At 42.3% G+C, this 25,258-nt stretch overlaps 1 protein-coding gene across 4 annotated transcripts in view; it reads right to left on the reverse strand.

Annotated features, from left to right (window-relative positions):
- Positions 1-25,258, reverse strand: part of sorl1 (sortilin-related receptor, L(DLR class) A repeats containing) — a 90,907-nt gene that overhangs the window by 46,341 nt on the left and 19,308 nt on the right. For all 4 annotated transcript variants that reach the window (XM_055514016.1, XM_029172059.3, XM_029172058.3 and 1 more), the window contains 9 exons: positions 23,510-23,627; positions 21,817-21,890; positions 21,195-21,283; positions 20,773-20,951; positions 17,491-17,677; positions 17,188-17,316; positions 3,540-3,625; positions 2,727-2,899; positions 2,364-2,495 (listed from right to left, as the gene is read on the reverse strand). In XM_055514016.1, coding sequence (XP_055369991.1) covers positions 2,364-2,495; positions 2,727-2,899; positions 3,540-3,625; positions 17,188-17,316; positions 17,491-17,677; positions 20,773-20,951; positions 21,195-21,283; positions 21,817-21,890; positions 23,510-23,627 — 1,167 coding nt within the window. The remainder of the gene's footprint in view (positions 1-2,363; positions 2,496-2,726; positions 2,900-3,539; positions 3,626-17,187; positions 17,317-17,490; positions 17,678-20,772; positions 20,952-21,194; positions 21,284-21,816; positions 21,891-23,509; positions 23,628-25,258) is intronic.

Below are 25,258 nucleotides of genomic sequence, written 5' to 3' on the forward strand. Positions count from 1 at the left end.
GCCCTCCTACCCTCCTCTGTCCTTTACAGCAGCTTAGGGAAGGAAGCTGGGCTAGATGACCTTAGCTCCAGGCTCCTTAAGTCCTGTGCAGATGAACTGTGTGGGGTTATGGAGCATGTTTTCAACCAGAGCCTCAAGCTGAGGGTGGTACCACATCTCTGGAAGACCTCCTGTGTGGTACCAGTGCCCAAGACAACGCACCCTAAGGATCTCAACAGCTTCAGGCCGGTAACTCTGACATCACACCTGATGAAGACACTGGCTTCTGCATCAACTGTGCCCCATGGTGACGCTAGCGATGGATCGGCTGCAGTTTGCCTACCAGTCTGGCATTGAAGTAAAGGACACCATCATCTTCCAGCGCCATCGTTCCCTGGCCCACCTGGAGAAGCCTGACACCACTGTCAGGATTCTGTTCTTTGACTCCTCCAGTGCCTTTAATACCATACAGCTAACTCTCTTAAGGGCCAAATTTGAGTCAGCTGGTGAGGACAATTACAGAGTAGACACTGGACTATGTCACAAACCGTCCACAGTTTGAGAGAGCTCGGGACTGTGTATCTGATCTGCAGTATAGGAGTCGCACAGGGTACTGTCCTGGCCCCTTCCTCTTCACCCTCTTCACTGCAGACTTCAGACAACTGTTCTGCAGAAGTTGACTGACTATGCAATTGTCGGACTAACTCACTGATGATGACGCAGGTTACAGAGAACTGACATTGTGGATTAGTGTCAGCAGAACAGATGTCAGTCTACACCCTGGATGTTCACTGGAGGTGAACATCCAGGGAATGGGTCCCTGGGTGCTCACTAAACAAGCTGGACTGGACAAACATCACAGACGCACTATTCAGGAAGGGCCAGAATCGGCTCTACCTCCTAAGGAGACTGAGGTTGTTTGGAGTGAAGGGGGAACTCCTGCGAACTTTCTATGACTCTGTGGTGTCATCAGCCATCTTGTATGGTGTGGTCTGCTGGAACTGCAGTCTCACAGAGAGGGGGAGGAAGAAGCTGGACAACGTCATTAAGAAGTCCAGCTGAGTCCTGGGCTGCCCTGGACTCAGTGAGGGAGGTGGGAGACAGAAGGGTCTTGGCTGGACCACAAGTCTCACCCACTCAGGACACACTGTCTGCTCTGGACAGTAGATTTAGTGACAGCTGATCCACCCTCACTGTGGGAAAAAGAGATTCCGCAGGTCTTTCCTTCCTGCTGCTGTCAAACGTTGAACAACTCTAACATGGTGCACATTTCCACCACACACGCTACATTACCAGGGCAATTATACCAGTCACTTTATCTACTGGAGTCACTTTATTTCCACCACACACACACTCTTTGCCTTCTTTTCAGAATCAGAATCAGCTTTAATGGCCAAGTTTGCACAGGACAACCAAGGAATTATATTTGAGCTTATTGGAATTCTCTCTTCAATTGTCTTCTGTATTACTGTCTTACTGTACGGGCTGTTGCAAAATGGCAATTTCCTTTTTTTTTCCATTTTTTTTATGGAATACACCATAATATTGCCTCTAAACGTATGTAAATATAATTAAAATTTATTTATAAATTCTTGCTATTATGTATTGATATTCTTTGTCTGTGTGTATACTTAAATTCTACTTAACCATATCATAAGTTTCTTAAGATAATTTGTTTTTGAAATGTGCTAGAAATAAACATTTATTAACTGAAATGTCTGATACATGCAGCAATGCTTGATTTATAAAAGAAATCTGTTAGTTTAGATAAGTCTATTGTTACTGTTATCAGGATGAAAGTTTCAACAAGTTTAAATGTCTTCCTTTGAGTCAATATAAACAGAAAACTTCACATTTGTGTAGAGTCAAGACCAAAATTATTTTGATCTAAAGTTACTTTCATTCAACAAGCAAGGTTTTGTGTTTTTTTTGACCAGAAATAACACAGGCTTCCTCCTAAAAAGACAATAAGATGAAGTGCAAAAGAAAAAAAATAGAAACAAGTTTACTTATGTTTATTTTATCTTCTGCATTATTCATCCCTTCTCAATAATCTATCTTTTTTTTCTATTACAGCAATCAAAAAATTCCTATCATTGGTGACCAGCTTTTTCCATGTCACCACTGGTATTTCTGCCTATTCATCTTTAACAATGAGCTTCAACCCTTTCAGGTTGGAATCATTTTCCCCACAATTATGTCTCTTGTACATCCTCTTATTATCTTTTTAGAAAAGCCTGTGTTAGTTCCAGTCAAAAAATATTGTTACGACCAGAGTTAATGTAACAGTATAATATTACCAGCATGCACAGTATAGACTAATTTGTAACAGATTACATAAAATGAAAATAAATTACCCACGAACACACAACATAATTGTATACCTCAATTTTTTGTGCTCCAGCATCAACCCAGTAGAGCAGTTTACTGATGGGGTCAAAGGTAAGGGCCTCGACATTCTGCAGGCCTTTTCTTACTATAACCTCCTGACCTGTACTGCCATTTAGACAGAGACGCTGCATGAGAAACAAAGCGAGAGCCGTAGCATCAGAAGATGAATAAATAATAAAAACAAATAAAGAATTTGAATTGCATAATGTCAAACTACATATATGTAAGTTTGCAAAAATCCAGTTAAGCAGGACAATATTTTAGCTAAACTGTGTGGAGCATCCACACACCTGAGTTACTGTTCAGAACATAATCCCTCAATGCTCTTTCTGCTTACTAAAGAAGTCCTTGCTAACCTGTATAGTGTCCAGTGAAATATCAGCCCAGTACAGGCAGTTACTTTCATAGTCAAAATCCAGGGCCACGGCCTCCCTGAGGCCAGCTAGAGGAAGGACCTGGTCTGTGCCTGTTGCAAGGTCATAGCGGTGGATAGAGTTCCTCACTGCATACAAGATGAACTCGTTGCTCTCTGCAAAAGAAACATATGCTGTGTGATATGCAGTTCAAAATTTCTATCAAGAAAAGGACAACTGTGAAAGGGACAGACTAAGTATGATTTCATGCAGTAAATCTGTAAGATGGACCTTGTGGTTGCAGAGATATACTGATTTAATATCAGTATTAAAATATTTTCTAGAAGAAAACCCAAGAAATAGGCATGGGTTTAAATGATCCTATTACATTTTTCATCCATTCCATCCATTTTCTACAGCTTATTCACATGAGGGGTCGCGGGTGGTGCTGCAGCCTATCCAAGCTGTCTTTGGGTGAGAGGCAGGGTACACCCTGGACAGGTCGCCAGTCCATCGCAGGGCAAACACAGACAGACAACCCTTCACAAATCAACCTATGCAAACCCTGCATGTTTTTGAACCCAGAGAGAACATGCAAACTCCACACAGAAAGGCACCCGGGGCCGCCCTGGGAATCAAACCCAGGCACTTCTCGCTGTGAGGCGACAGTGCTATCCACCGTGCTGCCCTAACATTTTTAAGTTTATTAAATATGTTTACATCTACACCTTACATTTATACAGATGGCATCTTTGATTATACAAATGACATCAATGATATACATACACACACACACTGAAAAAAGTCTGGGCTTACCTACGACAGGACATGGCAGCATTTCTCCATTTAGCCTGGATTCCACGTCTCCTCCACTACAGCTGTCCCCCGATACCTTCCTGTAGCTGCAGTATAAACCAAGTTGTGTTTTGTCACCGGTGTGGGAACATGGCATTGCTCTCAACATATACTCATAATGACAGCAATATGCAATACAGTGCAGTGGCACAGTAGTAACCCAGATAGCAGGGTAACATTGATTCAATGTTGAAATTGCATCAGAATCACCATCATCAATCATCATTTTGGTTGAAATTGATTTTTCAACAGTAAATAATATTAATTCAATGTTGATAATACTGTTTTTTCCAGTGTTGAAAGTACAAACCACTACCCACAATGTTACCAGCACGGGGCAAACTCAACTCGAACTGAACTAGGTCTGGACTGCGCTCACCATGTGCGGGGAACAGGCTATTAAGGCCTACAAACAAGACAGGGAGGGAGGACCCAAATGCACGACCCGCAGACAGGACTAAACAATAAATAGGAAAATACTAACAAAGGACGCTGCGTGTGCAGGATTTGCCAAAAATAAACAACGCAAAACTAACAAGGCAACTCAAGACAGAACAAGGACACAAAACCAAAAGGTGAAGCCAAGCAGCCCCTGGTGGCGTGGAGGCCAAGTCATAACAGAGCCCCTTTCTCAATGCTGGCTTCCAGACGTCCTACATGTACAAACCCGACAAGGTGGGGAGGGCCAAAGGAAACCAAGACAAAAACACAGAAAGGAGGACCAGAACCAGACAGACACAGACACTGACACAGACAGAGAACACCAAACAGTAAATAACAAGACGGATAACACCACATAACAAGATCAAAACACAACCCAACTAACGTAACCCCAATAGTAAAACCCCAGGACGCAAGGTCTATAACAAACTGAGGGAGTCCATGAAGAAAATCTCGACGTCCCCTACAAACACCCCCAGTTTCACGGTGGGTGCCAACAAGGCAGGGTCTAACCCAGCAGCAGTTGGAAGTCCGCTGGCACTCCATGTGCCCCTGAACACGGGGCCAGCTCTCTGGGTGGGAGTCGCCGGTAGAGGCAGAGCCAGCGTAACAGCGGATGGTTATGGAGGCAAGGCAACCAGTCTGGTGGTATAGGCCCCATGAGCCCTAAGGCCGCTCGTGGACCACAGCAACGACAATTGGAAAGCAGCAGTGTCCTCTGTGGACTACCGCGTCGACGAACGTGAACCAGCGGCATCTTCTGTGGACCACAGCGACAAACAGAGACCAGAGATGAAGCCAGACGTGGAGCTGGAACCAGAGATGAAACCAGACGTGGGGCTGGAACCAGAGATGAAACCAGACGTGGAGATGTACCAGGCAGATGAGACGTGCTGGGAGGCTGAAGAGCTGCAGCGACCAACGACGAACCAGATGAGTGAGGACCTGCAGGGCAAGACGGGGGAGGAGCTGCGCAAAACAGCGAGTTTGCAGACAAAGTCTCAGGTGCAGGCGTGTCACCAGGCCAGCAAACAGAGTCCAATTCCACAAACAAACCTCCCATACCCAGGATTGAACTGAGTCCAATCCAAACTCAGTTCAGGCAAAGTGGAGGGATCAGCAGGTACCAGCTCCGCAAAGCAGGGCACAGGAACAGGAACCGGTATAGCGACGCAGACCTCAGGAACAGGTACCAAACTTTAAGATGCACTCAGCAGCTGTACTGAACTCAGGACGCTGCATGTGCAGGATTTGCCAAAAATAAACAACGCAAAACTAACACATATAACTCACTGGATAACTAAAGATCACTACAGAGCAGGAAAACAAATCAACCCTAATAAGAACACTAAACATGCAAACAACAGTACATGAGACACACTGAACAGACACACTGAACAAACAAACAGACCTGGACAGAGGAAGCATGATGACTTGATAACACGTAATGCACCAACAAAGACTTTGCACAAACTGAGAGCTTAAATACAAGAGAAGACAGGTAAACTCACTTAAACTAATTACAGGAAAACGCAAGACAGAACAAAAAAACCAAGAGGTTCTCAAAACCAAGAGGTAAAGCCAGACTGCCCCTGGTGGCGTGGAAGCCGAGTCATAACACACCAGGCATATTCCCTGGGGTCTTCAAGAAGATGGCATAGCCATGTTAAATATGGATATTGCACCTTTAAACTCAAATTGTTAACTTGATTTATGTTGAGGAATTTATTTTAAAATGTGAAATAAAATCGCCTGAATCCTGACGTCATTTTCTTATGAGGTTACGACTAAGTTTTACGACAAACATTTTGGTGCAGAAACCGAGGAATATTCTCAGAGTGACGTTAGTTAGATGGGACGATAGCTGTAACAGAATGAAAATGACTGAGCATTTGCAGCGACTGAACCAGAAACGTGGAGTTTTACGAGCGTCCATGAAAAAGTTACTGCGGGCATTGGAAAAGGAAGTGTGTAAGGACGATGCCAGTTGTAACCGCTTACAAGAACTACTGTCCATGATGGCAGTTGAAGCAACCTCACGGGACTTGAGAGGGAGATTAAAGAGGAGATACCACTGGGCGAGCTGGAGGCGGACATGACAAAAACAGTTGATTACCAGGATAACATAAACTTGTGGAAGGCTTGCGCGACAATAATTATAGAAGAGTAGGTGCGAGTGAACGGCGTTCATCTCTGCGTTTAAGTGAGTACACATTCAAACACTGTCCAATAGGCCTTCTGTAAAGTTGCCCAAACTGTCTATAAGCAAATATGATGGCAAAATAATAGGAATGGTGGGCAGGAATTATGGGATCAATTCGAAAATGCCATTTATGAGAACAGAGCCCTTTCTGACTCTGATCAAACACTTATTACACCCTCATGAGTCGACTGTCAGCAGCCCCCCTCCTTGGTCTGTCTGGGGAAGGTGTTAACAATGTTAATGAGGCCACCCCCATTTTAGCACCAAAGACGCAATTCCAGGGTAAAACCAAAAGGTGGAGCTTTAGTATCTGACCTGTATATCTGACCTGGTCAAATACCAAGTATATGCACAGTTCTGAGAACAGGACATAGATCTGATAATGTCAGTTCTACACTGTTTGCTAGGGCAGGCAGGCAGGCAGGCAGGCAGGCAGGCAGGCAGGCAGGCAGACAGACAGACAGTCTAAAAAAGACAGACAGACAGACAGTCTAAAAAAGTCTAGAAAAACCAAAAAGTTGGGAAAACTGAAAAGTTGACTTCATGTCAGAGTTAAATGTCAAACTTTCTTTTTCTAATCATAGACAAGCATCTGCAGCTCACGCTACCACAGCTGCCAAAACTACCTTCTGGAGCTTTATCAGTTACTGGGGTGTATTAGGTTTAATAAGACTTTACTAATGTACCTAATGAAATTCTTAAATTCTCATTCTATATATTCGGCCATATTCACTTGGATGTAGTGGCTGTCAGTCTGTCTGCTCCAGGAGCTGTTTTAAATTTAAAAAATGAGCATTTGAATCTTCTAATCAAGCTTAGATGGAACATAACAACAGAGAGCCTCTTTTCAGACATAACGACCAATTCACAGCACTAGTTAGACTGATTTCACACCACCACCTTCTCCCCAAAGCACCAGAGTCCTGCAGTGCTGTTACCTGATGTGATGTAACCAGATGCGTTTGTGAACTACTTAAACAGAAGATTCTTCAGAGATCCATCACTTCAAAGAGCCTAGTGGTTCTTCCCACCCACCGTTTTTTAAACAAACCGTTTTTGTTAGTTGGTGGTTTAATATAAGAAACTTTTAAATCCTAAAGCCACAAACATAAAACTTTCTTTTTAACAAGTTTTATTTACAGATTTTATAAACATCCAGTTAATTTGACCATTTTCTAAACCAGGTAGTCTGAAATTTGGGTACATTCTGTTGGGGGACCTCATATGTATAATCTGTTATTAACAGAATTATTATTAAGGTCCCACATGCTCAGACAAAGGAGGCACTGCGGCCTGCATGTAAAGTCCTCATCCTGATAATAGTGAGTGAGAACAAGGAGATTTCAAATCTCAGCGCCAAAACCAGGCGCCAGGCTGGGGACCCATACCTGGCTCCCCCGCTGACATCCAACTCCCGCTGACACAAGTGACAAACGGAGGAGAAACTTGGACGTCAGCCGGAAGAACTTGGACGTCCGCCGTCCTGATTGGACCAAACAATAGGACGGGCGTGACCAAAAACACGGTTATAAAAGTCGCCGTGACCGAAGACTCGTCCCTTGTTCTTTCCGACCCTGTCCCGTTTCCCCTTGTTCTCTTCGATCTCTCTCTCGCTTCTTCTCTCCGACTTCGTCCCGGACCCTTCCCTCCTCGCACACGAGACCACAGCATACCTTTTTTCTCTCCGTCCGCCTGGAGCCTCCACCGCAGCCAACAGCTGAACCAACGGAGACGTCGTCACAGAGAACGGGCCTGATCACCCATCTACTCCCAGCCACACGGCAGGAAACCGCCAGCGTAACCGCTTCACTCGCCGCCGCATCAGCTGATCACGACGCGATCACCGCGACGCACACCTGGACTGGACCGGACCGCAACAGCACAAGCACGCACGCACGCAACGCCGGATCTTCTCACCAGGATTGAGCAGTAAGGCGGAGGCATTCTTAAGTCTGAGCAGAGTAGAACTCTTAGGGTATCAGTAATTGTTTTATTGTTGTGTTGTTTCTTTTCCTGCACACACGATCTGACCGCTGTGTATTTCCGCGATCACGTGACTGTAACGCTGTTACCGATCTACGTAAATCTAAGAGGTGCACATTGAAGTGTTGTAACCTGTGATTTCGCTAGCTTAAGTGTTTTATTGTGGTACTGTGCGGTGCTCTGTCTCTTCTGCGACCACGCCAAGCGCGCGTTTCAACCACTGCACGCTTCCGCGATCACGTGACTATATCGCAGAATATAGCCCCACGTGTTTGTGTGACCACAAGCCTTATCCACGCTAGTCTCACTTCACACTCCCTTACACGCTTCTTTCCCTGTGAGCGCCAGACACGCGCGCTCCATTCAAAGGGCTCACCGGCACACGCGCGCAGCTGTGCCACCTCACCACGCCCCTAAAGGGGGGCGCTCTCCCTCCTCCTTTCTCTCTCTTTCTCTCTCTCTCTCTGACACACGCACCCACACACACACAACCCTCTTATCTCAGGTAACGCGCATACACATACAGAACGCCAGACGAACACACCATAAGATTAAGTTGTGATTTGCTGAGTTATTCAAGATAGTGTTGACACTTAGTGTCACTTAGAGTTAATATTAACTGTTTAATAAAGCATCATAATTTAATTGGTCGTTGTCTGTGATTATTTGTACATGGTTTTGCAGCACTAGTGAATTGAGGCGGCTATGGTACGGAGTTCACCCTTCAACTAACTTAAATACAAATGAGACTGTATTGGCTATTCCAAATCAGTTATTGGTCCCTGGTAACAGGGTGGTGCCCCGTAAACTAAGTAATTATTAATTCAATTAATAATTATTAAATCAATAATAGTAAGTGTTTCACTTGCCAAACTATAGACATTTGTCGTATAGTTATATATATTTAAGCTAATAACCAAGATTTGTGAATCTAAATTATAAACATAATTGGTATCTCCAATCAGGAGCTATAAATCCAATTATTATAATTTGTGCTCCTCGCATATCCCCAACAATTATTTTAGAGCAGAAATGTTTCTCAAGGAGCTTCTACATTATATGTCCTTCATGGGGGACATGGTCATCACACCTTCTCACAGTTCTTTGTTCAACTGATGAGTCAGTTCTTTACAGGTGTGAAGTGAAGCCTATTGTAAATAGAGGATAGTGCCTAACTTTACTCAGACTGAAGGTTCCTGCACCTTTGGTAATGTTTCTACTTTAAGAAAAGTCTGAGAGTTAACTTGAAAATTATTGAGCCCTCACAATCAGCTGATTGTGGTTACATTTGGCAGTAAAGGTGATAGAAATGACACAGAACTGAAAGAATATCAGCTGGCATAACTCTGGTAACACATGTATTCAGATGTCCATTTATTACTTGACATGGTGGATGAGGATGCTGATTTCCTGCTGGACAACCACTAGGCTGTTGGTCCTTTGAGGGTAACCTACTGTATGGACAGATACTAAATTCCTTCATACAGCATTATGTTAACAAAGCCTTGATTTGAGCGGAATCTTTAAAGTTATGGATCCATTACGAATTTTCTTGTTAAGCAGTTTACAAATATATCTGGTTTTCATGGCTCAGGTGAAGGTGTGTGGAAGTTGAGTCATGTCAACTCTTTCAGTTTGGTGTCCTTCTTTGGGGAGGGTTCATCACACCTACTCACTTTTGTGTCTTTTGTTCACGTAACGAGCCAATTCTTTGCAAGTGTGAAGTGAAGGCAAACTGGTGGATAATATGGAACTTCCCTCAGACTGAGGAAGCTTTTGGACTTTCTGTTGTCATTTATTCCTGACTGGTTGAAAAAAATTGCCAGTAATTTTAGTGCTAATCATTACAATACAGTAATACATAGTATAATTAGAACAAATAAAATATCCATGTGCATCTTGACTGAATGTTTGAATGTTTGACTAAAGGGCATTTTATTCAGAACTGCTGTAATTTTCTACTTACTTAGACATAAATACCTTTAAGTTAACTACTTTACATTTAAGACACTCATGAGGTTTGTGTACTCATATATATATATATATATATATATATATATATATATATATATATATATATATATATATATATATATATATATATATATATATATATATATATACACACTCTATTCTCACCCTCCGCGCGTGGTCTCATCCACTTTCCAAGCTCGGGTCCTCTACCAGAGGCCAGGGAGCTTGAGAGTTCTGCACAGTATCCTTGCTGTTCCTAGGACTGCACTTTTCTGGACTGAGATGTCGGATGTTTTTCCAGGGATCTGTTGTAGCCACTCCTCCAGTTTGGGGGTCACAGCCCCCAGTGCTCCGATCACCACAGGCACCACTGTGGCCTTCACCTTCCAAGCCTTCTCCAGTTCTTCTCTGAGCCCTTGGTATTTCTCTAGTTTCTCATGTTCCTTTTTCCTGATGTTGCCATCGCTTGGTATTGCCACATCCACCACTACGGCTTTCCTCTGCTCTTTATCCACCACCACAATGTCTGGTTGGTTTGCCATTACCATTCTGTCTGTCTGTATCTGGAAGTCCCACAGGATCTTGGCTTGCTCGTTCTCTACCACCTTGGGAGGTGTTTCCCACTTTGACCTTGGGGTTTCCAGTCCATACTCTGCGCAGATGTTCCCGTTTACTATGCCAGCCACTTGGTTATGGCGTTCCATGTATGCTTTGCCTGCCAGCATCTTACACCCTGCAGTTATGTGCTGGACCGTCTCTGGGGCCTCTTTGCACAGTCTACACCCTGGGTCTTGTCTGGTGTGGTAGATCTGGGCTTCTATGGCTCTGGTGCTCAGGGCCTGCTCCTGTGCATCTTCCATGAGACTTTCGGATGGTACTTCACTTAGCCGTTGTAGTTGGCTTCGGGGTTGCCTGTTCAATCTCCGCATGATCTTATCTTTCAGGATAGCACGGCAAGAACAAATCCCAGGCAATAAATAGCTACGCCCTGCCAGTGATCAGATACCCTGCGGGAATAATAAGGTGGCCAAAGGAAGAGATACAGACCACAGATGTTAAGACACGAAAGCTCCTCACTATGCATGGAGGGTTCCACCCCAAATCCAGCACCCTGAGACTGTACGCTAGCCGCAAAGAAGGAGGCCGAGGACTAGTGAGCGTGAGAGCCATTATCCAGGATGAAACATCCAAGATCCACAAGTACATCAAGGATAAGGCACCGACAGATGACGTGCTGAGTGAATGTCTCAGGCAGTGGAGAACAGAGGATGAGATGCTGGATGAGGGACCATCATGGGAGGACAAGCCCTTGCACGGGATGTACCACCGGAACATAACTGAAGTGGCTGATCTCAACAAATTCTACCAATGGCTTAAAAGGGCTGGGCTGAAGGACAGCATAGAGGCACTCATCCTGGCTGCACAGGAGCAGGCCCTGAGCACCAGAGCCATAGAAGCCCAGATCTACCACACCAGACAAGACCCTGAGACGGTCCAGCACATAACTGCAGAAAAAGCATACATGGAACGCCATAACCAAGTGGCTGGCATAGTATACAGGAACATCTGCGCAGAGTATGGACTGGAAACCCCAAGATCAAAGTGGGAAACACCTCCCAAGGTGGTAGAGAACGAGCGAGCCAAGATCCTGTCCAGTGGTGCCTGTGGTGATCGGAGCACTGGGGGCAGTGACCCCTAAATTGGAGGAGTGGCTACAACAGATCCGACATCTCAGTCCAGAAAAGTGCAGTCCTCAGAACAGCAAGGATACTGCGCAGAACCCTCAAGCTTCCTGGCCTGTGGTAGAGGACCCGAGCTTGGAGAAACGGATGAGACCACCCGCGTGGGGTAAGAAGGGAGTTTTTATATAATATATATATATATATATATATATATATATATATATATATATATATATATATATAGATCTACCACACCAGACAAGACCCAAGGTGTAGACTGTGCAAAGAGGCCCCAGAGACGGTCCAGCACATAACTGCAGGGTGTAAGATGCTGGCAGGCAAAGCATACATGGAACGCCATAACCAAGTGGCTGGCATAGTATACAGGAACATCTGCGCGGAGTATGGACTGTAAACCCCAAGGTCAAAGTGGGAAACACCTCCCAAGGTGGTAGAGAACGAGCGAGCCAAGATCCTGTGGGACTTCCAGATCCAGACTGACAGAATGGTAATGGCGAACCAACCAGACATTGTGGGTGGATAAAGAGCAGAGGAAAGCCGTAGTGGTGGATGTGGCAATACCAAGCGATGGCAACATCAGGAAAAAGGAACATGAGAAACTAGAGAAATACCAAGGGCTCAGAGAAGAACTGGAGAAGGCTTGGAAGGTGAAGGCCACAGTGGTGCCCGTGGTGATCGGAGCACTAGGGGCTGTGACCCCCAAACTGGAGGAGTGGCTACGACAGATCCCTGGAAAAACATCCGAAATCTCAGTCCAGAAAAGTGCAATCCTAGGAACAGCAAGGATACTGCGCAGAACCCTCAAGCTCCCTGGCCTCTGGTAGAGGACCCGAGCTTGGAAAGTGGATGAGACCACCCGCGGAGGGTGAGAATAGAGTGTGTGGGGGTGTGGTGCGGGGTGGGGAGAGAGAGAGAGATAGATAGAGATATATAGATAGAGATATATATATATAGAGAATAGATATAGATAGAGATAGAGAGATATAGAGATAGATATTATAGATATATATATATATATATATATATGTGTGTGTGCATGAATGTGCAATTGCAGGTCATTTCTTAAAAAGAGGTTTAGGGGGCGTTAACAAGGCAGCTACGCATTAAGTACATCACAGTGGGGGGTCATGACTGGTGTAGGGGGGGGCTTGGTGGAATGGTACCTAAGTCATGCTAATGTCAAGACAAGATCGGCGTGAAATCAGTTAGGAACAAGCAAGCTAAAATTTGCCACTCCATCCATGGTGGGCCCAGCAGCAAGAGCCAGCAGCAGGACTAAAAATAACAGAGTAATTACAATGCAGTAATAGAAATACTACTCCTTTCTCTCAAACCGGTCCTTGAGTAAGTGCACATATGACAAAATTGCTGAATCTAACACCAGTGAGAAGAGCCTCAGACATTCTTGCCTTAAGAAAGCTCTATGATGAATGTGAAGTCCAGTTCAGAAGCTTAGAATTACTGGAGGTAAGTTCGGCCATGTATGGAGGGTTGCTGTGGCCTATATTACTCCAATTGACACCAGAGGAGCTGTCTCTCGCTTACACATGCAAAATAAGTTTAGGCCACAAATCAGAGCAGTGCACAGATAGTACGCTTAGTTTAAGAAAGGAAAAGCTGGGCAGATGCTATGTGTGTCTTGGAAAACTTCATATTGCAAAGTTTTGCAGAATGAAGGGGATTCTGTGCAACATGTGTGAAAGACGACACCACCCTAATATGTGTGATAAAGGTGAACCAACGGAGAACACTAAAGGTACGCAAGAGATAAGCGACACCCTCATTTCATCTGTAGCATCCCATGCAGAAAGTACAAATACAGGAAGGCAAAACATAATTCTCCTGCAAACAGTGGCAGCAATGGTAAAAGGGACCAAAGGGAAGGGCAAAGTACGTTGCCACCTGGATGGTGGAAGTCAGCGAAGTTTTGTGCTAGAGAAACAAGTAAGGGCACTGGGTCTGCCTGTAATAAAATGGGTCTGCCTGTAATAAAATGTAATAAATGTAATAAAATCTTAAGGGAAGCCTCAAGATTTCAGACCTTTGGAAGTGGAGATCCAGTAAGGATGGAATGCAACATTGTGAATGTAGTACTACAAAATGTTACTGACACGGGGCAGGGTTTTGAAATCGAAGCTGTGGAAACAGAACACATCCAGCGGCAACTACAGCAAAGGGGCCTGTATCCAGCAGATGTTTCACCCAATAAAGATGAAGAGCTGGAGCTGTCTGTATTGATAGATCCAAACTATTACTGGAAAATGGGGTTTGAGTAGAAAGACTGTCGGACTCTTTGGTTGCCATAGAGACCAAATTTGGGTGGACGGTACAGGGACCAGTGTCAGTTTCGAGCATAAATTAGGTTTCATGTATAAAGTGTCGAGGAATTTACTTAAGATTCAGACCAGCTGCATGTGTTCTGGGAAATTCGTAGAATCTTTAGGTATCTCAGTCAAAGGTGATAAACAAAATAGAGACATTGAGGTGCAACAGAACTATCTACCTCACCACGCATTAATAAGGGAAGACAAGACCACAACAAAGCTGAGAGTTGTTTTTGATGCTTCTGCACGTGAAGATGGCTGTCCGGCACTGAATGACTGTCTGCTTACTGGACCAAATTCGAATCCAGACCTTTTAACAGTCTTGGTGTGATTCAGGAAACATCCTATAGCATTTATGACAGACATCACAAGGCTTTACTACAGATATCCATTGCGGAGAAGGACAGAGACGCTTTGAGGTTGCAGGGCCCCCTGATGCTGAAGACGACAGCCTGCGTATGCTAAGTGACTCTTGTGGTGTTTGGATTGTCATCGAGCCCATTCTTGCTTGCAGCTACAATCAGGAATCACTTGGAGAAATACCAGCGTGAGCATCCAGAAGTTGTGAACACTGAAAACTTTGCTGTATGTTGATTACTTTACAGCTAGTTCAAGCAGGGTTGAAGAGGCCAACATGAACCTCTGTAAGTGGACAACAAACTCCCCTGAATTGCAGGCAAAATGGAGTCAAGGGGGTTTTGAACTAGCTCTGAATCCTGACTTACAGAGATCTGTGTTAAAGGTGCTTGGTCTAGTGTGGAGATCAGAAACTGATGACTTCGAAATGGCAGCAATAGTGTATGGAGCTACTTCAGCTGCATGAGCTAGGGATTCCCAGGTGGAATTACCTTTTCTACATCCCGCAAGAATGAATAGATTCTTTAAACGACCAAACCTCCACAAAGCTTTGGGCCCGGACTCTGTCTCCTCTTCCACCCTGAAGCACTGTGCCAACCAGCTGTCTCCAGTGTTAATAGACATTTTCAACACCTCACTAGAGACCTTTCATGTGCCAGCCTGCCTCAAATCCCCATTATCATCCCTGTCCCCAAAAAGGGTAGAATCACAGGAGTCAATGACTACAGACCCGTGGTCCTGACCCCCTCCTGGACCCCCTGCAGTTTGCCTACAGATCTGTAGACGATGCTGTAGACATGGCCCTCCACTTCATCCTCCAGCATCTGGACTCTCCAGGATACCCTTTGTAGAATTCAGCTCTGCCTTCAAGAATAATTCCATCCCTGCTCCATGACAAACTCAGCCCTGCTAAATGTGCCTGACTCCATCTGCAGGTGGATCACAGACTTCCTCACTCACAGACAGCAGTATGTGAGGCTGGGGAAGCTTGTCTCTGATTCCCGGAGCATCAGCACCAGATCCCCCCCAAGACTGTGTCCTTTAATATCTGTACACATACATATTTTCCCTGTACACAAACAGCTGCACATTTGGACACCAGTCTGTCAAACCTCTGATGTTTGCTGATTGACTCCACCCTCATTGGCCTCAACTCTGACAGAGATGAGTCAGCCTACAGGAGGGGGATAGACAGTTTTTCGCCCAATTGGGCTACTTTTTAGGGTCTTGGGCAGAAAAAGTTTTTTTGGGCGTGTATCAATAATTTGGGCTGTTTTTTGTCTAGTCTGGCGGATTTGAAAGTATTTATACACAGCAATGTATGGTTATTAAACGCCACACTGTGCATAATTTTTAAATAACTTCATTTGAATTTATCCATCACTGCAGTATTCCAATTATTTGTGCCATGTCATGTTGTATGTTGTACTGTCTGCACCTTTTCTATTATGAAATGCATCACCTGCCAACAGCAAGTGAAATTCCTCGTTCTATAAAGTGCGCTCTACAGGACCTGGCAATACAGCTTTTCTGCTTCTGATTCCAAACTGTGATCAAACATCTGGGATCAGAAATTCAGTTGGTAAGTAAGACAATTTTTTATTATTATGTTGTGTGGAACCTTTTATATTGTGCATACATAGTGTTATTTTCTAACACTATGTTTAGGTGTTGGATAGGTATTTAATATGGCTTTTTTTTCTTTTACTGGTCCTGCAGACCCAGAGTTTCAAAGCTGATATCCTAAATGTTTTCTTCACAATGAGCCTGTATTATTAATTACTAAACTTGAAACTTAAACTTGCAACACTGCTAAAAAACATCTTTAAGTGGTGAAACCCGAAAAAATACTAAAAGCAACTAAATCAGACATTTTACTCAGGTTTGAGGAGACTGCCAGACACAAGCAAAATTCTCTTGAGCATTCTGTTGCAAGTAAACATTCTGGTTTGGTTACAAAAAACTTTGGTAGCCCTGTTAATTAAGATACTGGACCACAACTTTCTCAGTGTCATTACTTGCATTTACAGCCCTTCTAAGCATTCTGAGGATTTTTCATCCTCAACTCCCAAAAGATGCAAGGACAGTGCTTAGAACCCAAGTTGATGTACCTACTTCCAAAATGGAGGGAGGTGAATACTACCACTTTGGCTTGGCAAAGGGATTGTTGTCACGTCTTCAGAAGCTCCAAACTTCAGTTTTGGCCAATTCTAGCTTTGGTTAACTGTGATTATAGTAAACCCCCATTCATTGTCGGCTTGTTTTGTGGTATTCAATAACCTAAATGTGTGTTTGAATACTTAAGCCTCTTAAAACTGCACGTTAACCACTATGCCACCCAAAACTTCATCAGCAGCCATCCTACAAGAGCCTACATAACACAGTTATCTACAGCGTTTTAAGACCAAAAAAGGGAGCCAATCACAGTCTACAGGCCAAAAGGTTGTAACAAACACCCTAGCACGATGAAAACAAGGCGATAACGTGGGGTAAATGGAAACAAATCACAGCAGAGATTTACACTTAATTTCTACCACTGTATAGTCAAACTGAAAGATTCCAAAGTCTGCATCACATAAAGCAAAACACCCAACCATGTTCACTGTTGGAAGGGATAAATTTACCCTTTGCTGCGACGGTAGGAGGTATTGACAGGGCAAGGAATTGGAGGAGCATAGAGGTCACCGATGAACTCAGGATCAGGCAGACACACCTGCAAAGACAGCTCCTCACTCAGTTTGAAGCCATAGTCACTGAAAGAACGAAGAGACAAAACCAAATACACACAGTTAACTCTGCATTATGATACATTATGACACCCACACATCAATTGTAACTACTGTAAGACCAAAAGTAAGGCCAACTTTAATTAAAAGAGTACTAAGTAACACATAAATGTTTAATTCATGTGTGAATTCCATTGATACCATTGATAGTCCTGGCGCGTGCAAGAGCAGTTGGAGACAGTGATGGGCCGGTCAAAGTCTTCTCCATTAAAACATGTAGCATGAGGAGCTCGTCTTTTAAAAGTTATTTCTCTGCCCAACAGACATTCATTACCATGGTCATCTGATGGCGACCAGTGCTTGTAATCAGCCTCAGAACATGGGACACCTAAAAAAAAAAATAAAATTTAGCTGTTGATGTATATTTTTTCTATTTTGTACCACAAGTTCTGGGCTACAGCACATGGAATATAGCTAAGTAGACAGTAACAAAAGAGAAATCATGAGACAGGGGCAATGTGGTTTTCCTTCGCTGATATTTCCTTTGTTATCTTTATTTAAAATACAACTTATTTCAAGTATTTGAGTCGATACTACAATTGTTTTTATTCAGTTTTAGTAGCATTATTACACATGAACATTAACTCTATACAAAATATAAAAGGTCATAAGACACACACAGTAACCTAAAACACAAAGTATTTCATTTGTTTTTAATGTCCTTAGTCAGCTCTAAACAAAGTTTAGTGAGCAGTTCTTGATTTATAACTTACACTTTCATTATGTATTGTAACGTGTTGTGTTTTTCTATGTTTTTTTCGACACTGTATTTTTTGCTTGTTCTACATATCCTTAGGGAATCATGCAACTAAGGTCATAAAGTTCATTACACTTGCACTATGTTTTATTATCTTTTGCCAACTTTTTGAACCCCTTTAGGAAACGGCTCCATTGTTTATACTTTGGATCAGCTGTTTGCTTAGCCGAGCGGAGTTTCTCCATGCTGGAAAGCCAGAGATTCCAGACGTGATTCTGAAATCGAGAGAAAATAACTATACTGCAGAGCTGGAATTAAGCGCCAGGAGAGAAGACGGAGGTACACGCCATAAGTACCATCTGTTATTATGGGATATGTCCGCTCTCTCCAACAGACTGCAGCGCAGGTACCTGAGAGCAGCCTGCTGTGTTTCACTGAGACAAGGCTCAACCAGGACACACCGGACTCTGTGGCCTCCTTCAACAGATTTACACTGGTGTAGGTGGACCAGAGTGTGGCGCAAAGTGGAAAGAAGAAAGGCAGCAGACTAGCAGTGTTCGTAAACAACACATGGTGTAACCCGGACCACATCACGATTAAAGAACAATACAGTAGCGGGGACATTGAACTGCTGGCAGTCAGCGTTCAGCAGCGTTGGTAGTCACCGCTTACATCCCTCCGTCAGCTGATGCCGCTGCCGCGTGTGCACAGCACCGTACCCCAGCTGCACACTCTGCACATTCAGGCCCTGATTCTCATCTCTGGGGACTTTAACTATGAGGTTGGAAATGCCCAAGCTTGGGCAATATGAACTAAACCTGTTCTTTAAACACAAAAGTTGCCTAGAAGTAGTCTTCAGTTTCAAAATTAAACAGCCTCACAATTACTTTGTCACACACTTTCTCGTGCTTCTATCACTGTTTCATTCACTTTTTTTTGTAGCGGGTGGAGCTGCTGCCACAGAGTCGTCCGTACTTTTTGACTTGACCTCTTTCAAGGTGGTGATTGTTTTGGCTTTTGTTGAGGACAGCAACACCTGAGTGGTTTGCGTGTAAGAATAAGCAAAACGTCTTTCCTTCGGCGAGTTAGCCATTTATTTAAGGCAGAAAGAAGAATCTGCTCGTTGGCTCTGTCCATCTGACGTAGTCAGCAATTCAATCACAAAAGGATGCATCCTTAAAAAACAAGAAAAAAGATTCTCAATGCTACCCCATAACAATGACTGAGGGAGCACACAACACGCAAGCTTTCAGTTGGATCTGCACGGCATAAACATCTCGGCAGCAGTGACGTCAGGGTAGGCAGGGGAGGCGGGGCCTCACCTCGCCTGACAATACCATAACGTGACTAAAATAACATAAAATAAAAATTGTTATAAAATATATTTTTTCCTATAATTTCAATTGTCTTAACATTTTACTTGCCTGTGGGTTTATCTGATCTAATATGGCAGGAAACCGGAAGTGAGGCATCAGCGAGGGGAGCCTCAGTCAGTAAATGGCCTAATACAAGGCATAATCCCTTTCTGTTTCACATTTTGTGTACAGTATAATGTATGGAGCCTTCAGACAGATTTCTTCTACACCATGACTTTGTACAACCTGCCTAATGTGTTTATCAATGTTTTTGTGACATAATTACTTTTCTGATTGTGCTAAAACTGACAGAGAAAATTCATGAGGGGAGGCTGGACAGGTCCAGACCTCATGCAGAAGGTGGGCGCTGCTAACCTGCGTTAGCCCCTGCGTTAAAGAGCCCCTTTAACGCAGGGTATACCCACAAATGGTTTTCAATTTTCTAAAACGAATTACTGAATGACACTAAGTAAAACAATTCAAGTGCTTGAAAAGTAAAATTTCAACCCTGAGTGAAGTATTCTATGTTGTCCTAATGAAGAGCAAACCTGTACAACTGATTAAAGCAGTGTTTAAAGTTTTAAAAACCACATAAACTTCACTGAGGGTCAAAATTGCACATCTACACCTCTTTATACTTTAGAATGAGTATGAATTGTGAAAAATACTGTACATGGAGGTTACAGGTCAGGTATTTTACTGCTATAAAAATATGTTCCTTCACAATTTAATATGTTCCTTTAGGTGAGATAGGAATGATGATAAAATGTGAAATGTGGCCAGTATTAATATGCATTCTGACAATAGTGAAAAATACATACTTTTAAGGTATTATGATATTATGATGGTGAAATCTGACTCCAGAGGACTTTGTGGGCCTCACCAGCCATGAGCCTCATCGCACGCCACTGCTCGGCAGTGTTTGGCAGCATGAAGCTCATAAGCTGGTAACAATGCACAAATTAGCTACACCGTTCTTTAAGCCGCAGAGTTTAAAGCAGAGTGAAAAAGGTAGCGGCTTATAGTCCAGAAATTGCAATAACTTCAGCAAAGCAAGTGTGATTAAAAAAAAAGCAATAAAAATTTATTTAGTTCACTCATAATTTTGCTATGCTAAGCTATTTTTAGAAGAGGCCTGCGGGTGACTCGTGGTCTTTGTGGGTGACTGTGAGAACCACTTTGGTAACCCCTAAAGGAAGTGCTTCAGGCACTAAGAGAAAGTGTTTCCCTTGTAATACAAAAGTCAAAATACTGATATGACATTTTCAGCATTAAATAGCATCGAACAAACAATATACTATATCTATATGTGATCTGTTTTTGCTAAAAGTGGATTTTAATCTGAACCCTTCCTCACACTCTCCAACTTACCCAGAACATCAGAAGTGTTGACTTGCAGGATAAGCCAACTGTGTCTCTGGTCAGCGTAGGAGCCAAAGATGGTGAAGATGGTGCTCTTCTCCCCAGGTTCGGTTAGCAGCTGGTAAACGTACACCTCTCTGTCCGAGAACTTAAAGTCATTCCAAGTTTCACCCTCATTGGAGCTGTACCTGAAAGGAGCACAGAGACAATTCAGCTTATTCCTCAGTTCCTTTTAGATGTTGTTTTGATTTCCTTTTTATGTGGAATTACATGTGGAATTGAATGACATTCTATCTATATTAGAATAAAACATACATGAATGAAACATACAGTTATCTACATGATCATGTAGATCTGGATCAGGTGGATCTGCAAGGTTTTTCTCAAGATGGCTGACGAGGAGACTATTTGAACACAACCTTTACACTTACTTAAGGTGTGTGGTGGGGCCTCCTTGTACAATAGCCATCAGAATACCACCATGGTCACCCCAAGTGTAGAAATGAGGGCCTGCCAGTGCCTGTATTACAGCAAACATAAGCAGGAATATATCAGAACACACTGTGTATATATATTTATCTAAAACACTTTAGACATCTTTAAGATCTTATGAAGGCATATTTTTTTCCATATTTCTTTGTTGAGGTCTAAGTGAATTCTCACAATATTAACAATACAGCCAAACAAAGTTTATTATTTATGGGTTTAAAATAATATTAACTGCAATAATACTTTTATTTGAGGTTAGCAACATGCTACAGTAACATTGAATAAAAGTATTGTTGCATTGTCCCAATATTAATAAAAAAATCAATGCAATCACTTCAAAACAAGTAAAAGCAGACAGTTTCAAAATTTGCCTCTAACAACAGGTAAAGCTTGGGATTGTTTCTAACATTTCTTCTTGGGCATATGATTTTATAAAAATAAAGCTGTCATATATATATAAATGTAACAAACAAAAGTAAACATATTGCCACATCTGATGCATTGGGAAGTCTGATTTTTTTTCCATTTAGTATTTTTATAGTAATTTATGTCTTTGGTACCAACCTCTCTCCACCGTGCTCCAGCACTGCTGGATACATACACATTGGTTTTGTTGGCTAAATTTCTACCAACTGACCCTGGAATTAGATGACAAACAGTAATTTTACAAAGGGACAACAGAGACACCCTGTGTTTAATGTGCATAATACAATTGTGTAGTTGCTGTTAGTGCTCTAACATATATAAGATTTATAGCCAAGCCATTTATTTTACTGTAACAAACAATATGGCACTTAGAAAAGAAAGCCACTACAGTAGATGTTTGTCCGAAAATATTATTTAAGGATAATTATGCTTTGAAAATTGACATCTCAACCATGCTTTAACAGAATTATTTCGAAAATAAACTCGGAACAGCCCTGGACAGAAATGATGGTACCCCTAACTTAACAGTTTGTTGCACAACCTTTTGAGGCAATCACTGCAATCAAGGGATTCCTGTAACTGTCAATCAGACGTCTGCATCTCTCAGAAGGTATTTTAGCTCACTCCTCATGAGCAAGTTGTTTTAGGTTTAAAGACAACATGTTTCAGCTCCTTTCAAAGATACTCAATATAATTAAGGTCAGAACTCATGTAAGGCCACTTTAGAATAATCCAATGTTTTCCTCTTAGCCATTCTTGGGTGGTTTTAGGTGTGTTTTGGGTCATTAGTTAAATATATGCGTGTCACAGCAAATACTGAATACATATGTATGTATACGTGATATTTTAGTTTTTTTGTTTTTAATAAATCTGCAGAAATGCCAACAATTGTCAATATGGGGTGCTGTGTGTACATTAATGAGGGAAAAAAATGAACATTAAGGATTTTAGCAAATGGCTGCAAAAAACAAAACAAAGAGTGAAAAATTTAATTTTAAAATTTTGTCTGAATACTTTCCGTACCCGATGTATGTAGTTTTATAGTGTGCCAGCCTAGCTCGTCCTTACTTCATTTAGCTAATCCTCTTTGGTCATACTGGCCTTAGATAATATACTTAATAAAGTTATAATATACGTAGCTGTAAAATGCAATTTCCCCACTGCAGAACAAATAAAGTTTTCTTTTTCTTAAACTCCAGGACATACAAGATACCTGGGCTCTTTCTGGTTGCGAGGCAACAGTCCTAACCACTATAGACACATAGCCATATTTTATTTAAGTGTTCATTGTTATTTGAGCTGTGGTCGCAACATTCATTACTATGTTGCAAGCAAGATATTTCAAAGAGGTTCAAAACATGGCAGACACGGGTCGCGGCAAAAGAGATAAAGTTTCTGCGACTGTCCTGAGACTAACTTTTTACACAGTAGCACTTCATGAATCGTCTTCACGTGATGGATACAACTGTTTGTTACTGCTGCTACATCCATGACACGATTGTGTTTTTTTATGCATTCGAGTATCACTACACTGCTTCCAAGCCACACAAGCTAAGCTTTGCAAAACTTTGTTGTTTAATATAAACTACCCATGAAGAAATTAGGATGCAAGCTTTCCCCTGCAGTTGATCTATTTTCTCCACTATTTCACCAGCAGCTGCATTATGTTGCCTTCACGCTGCACCGTAAGATGAACAGTAAAACAAGTCAATAACGGCAAATCATTATAGATGTTTTCCGTTAGCGATCGTTTTTTTGTTGGAACCCTAAAGAAATAAACTTCCTTTAGGGTTCCAACTCATGCTAGTGACATCTCTGTGGATTGTTTTACCGGTAGCCATGATAAGGCCTGGCGCAGACTCCTTGGATAAGATGGACAGTCTCCTCAACTGGATATTAAATAACTGGCTCCAGCGCTGGGCCAGGTGCAGAGAGCAACCTTTAGTGATCTGAAGTAATGAAAGGTAAAGCATGATGTTAATTCATTTTTTCCACTCTTTCTCTTCCATTAAACCACTTCAATTTCTAAACAAGGTAGACCTAACACATTTGAAACACATTTAATTGCATGTCTGTGTTTTTGTAAAATACAATAAAAACACTTAAATATTTGTTAGGTGTTTTTGACCTTTATACAACAAAACACACTCAAAGGTCGCAGTTCTGAATGATTGCAAAACCTTCCTTATTGACTGTGTAGTACTACATGACTTTTGCACAATCACATGTTTTTAAAATGTTTGAAAAATGGAAATATCTACTGCTTTAGCATTTTATTTCTGAAAACAAGCCTTGTATGCGTCAAGAAACTGGTGTGGACCTAAAGAGACACAGAACACATAACTCCGTCTTAATATTTATTAGGAATAGTCAAAAGATTAAATAGGTGGATAGAGCAGCTATGCATTATAATAAACTGTAGTAATGGAAAGAGAGATTGAATAACCAGAAATAACTGTATTAAAGAAAAACGTCGATTAGATTTTTAGATTTTCACTGGGGGTTGACCAAAATGATGCCAGGTAATACTTAAGAATGAGGGGACACTCAGATTGCTCCCTAATTTCTATGCAGAGAAATTATCATTTATTCCTCCGGCAGATGGTTTGCTGTGGGCTCAAAGGCTAAAACTAATGCGGGGCCTGGCGTTTGAAGAGAGTGGCCAGACGCCGTTGGAGGTTGGAGAGTGTGAGCAAGTACGTTGGCGAAAACACTGTCGGGATAAGAGTGAGCCATCATCTTTGGTTTTCTTTGAACATTTCCCCACGGCTCAGATGAGTGGACAAGGCTCATTTACCACACCCTGCATGGTATATATTGATCCTATTGATTGATCCTAGCAACACAGGAGCAGGCTTTAAATACTAGATCAATAGAGGCTGGGATCTACCATACCAGTCAGGACCCCAGGTGCAGGCTATGCAAAGATGTAACTTTTAATTAAATACGATAAACAGTGCCTGTAACATGGCATGTTTGAAAACAATACAGCAGTGTGCCACAAAAGTAATTGACCATTACTTTATCTACCACTGCCTTCTGTGCATCAAAACCACTAAAGTCATCATCTTCAGTGTCAGAATTAAACAGAATCGCACTTACTTCATAAAACATTTCCTGACAGAGTCATCTGTGCAATGATGGGCAGGTTTTTTTTGTCTCAACTTCTTTTAAGGTGGCGATTGATGACTTTTGTTGAGCACAGTAACTGGTTGGCGATTTGTGTTAAAGAATAAGTGAAATGTCTTCCCAATCTCTTTTGGCGAACTAGACATTTATTTAAGGCAGAAAGAATGAATCTGCTCATTGGCTCTGTCCATCTGATACGGTCAGCAAAGTCAATAATATGACTTATTATATAATAATGCGTGCTTCATTAAAAAAAAGCTGTTGGTGTAAATGTGTGAAAAATACCAAACAGTTTAAAAACAGCACCTCTTGTGCTGGCAGGCCATGTGATCAGGATATGAAACAAAATAAATATAAACAGGTTAATGCAAGCACTTAATTTTACCACCTACAATAAATGGCAAGATTATTGCATTGCTTTGTGCACATTTGTGCATCTTTTGTTTGCTTT

The sequence above is a fragment of the Betta splendens genome, chromosome 13, assembly GCF_900634795.4.
Source record: "Betta splendens chromosome 13, fBetSpl5.4, whole genome shotgun sequence".
In the NCBI taxonomy this organism is placed as follows: Eukaryota; Metazoa; Chordata; class Actinopteri; order Anabantiformes; family Osphronemidae; genus Betta; species Betta splendens.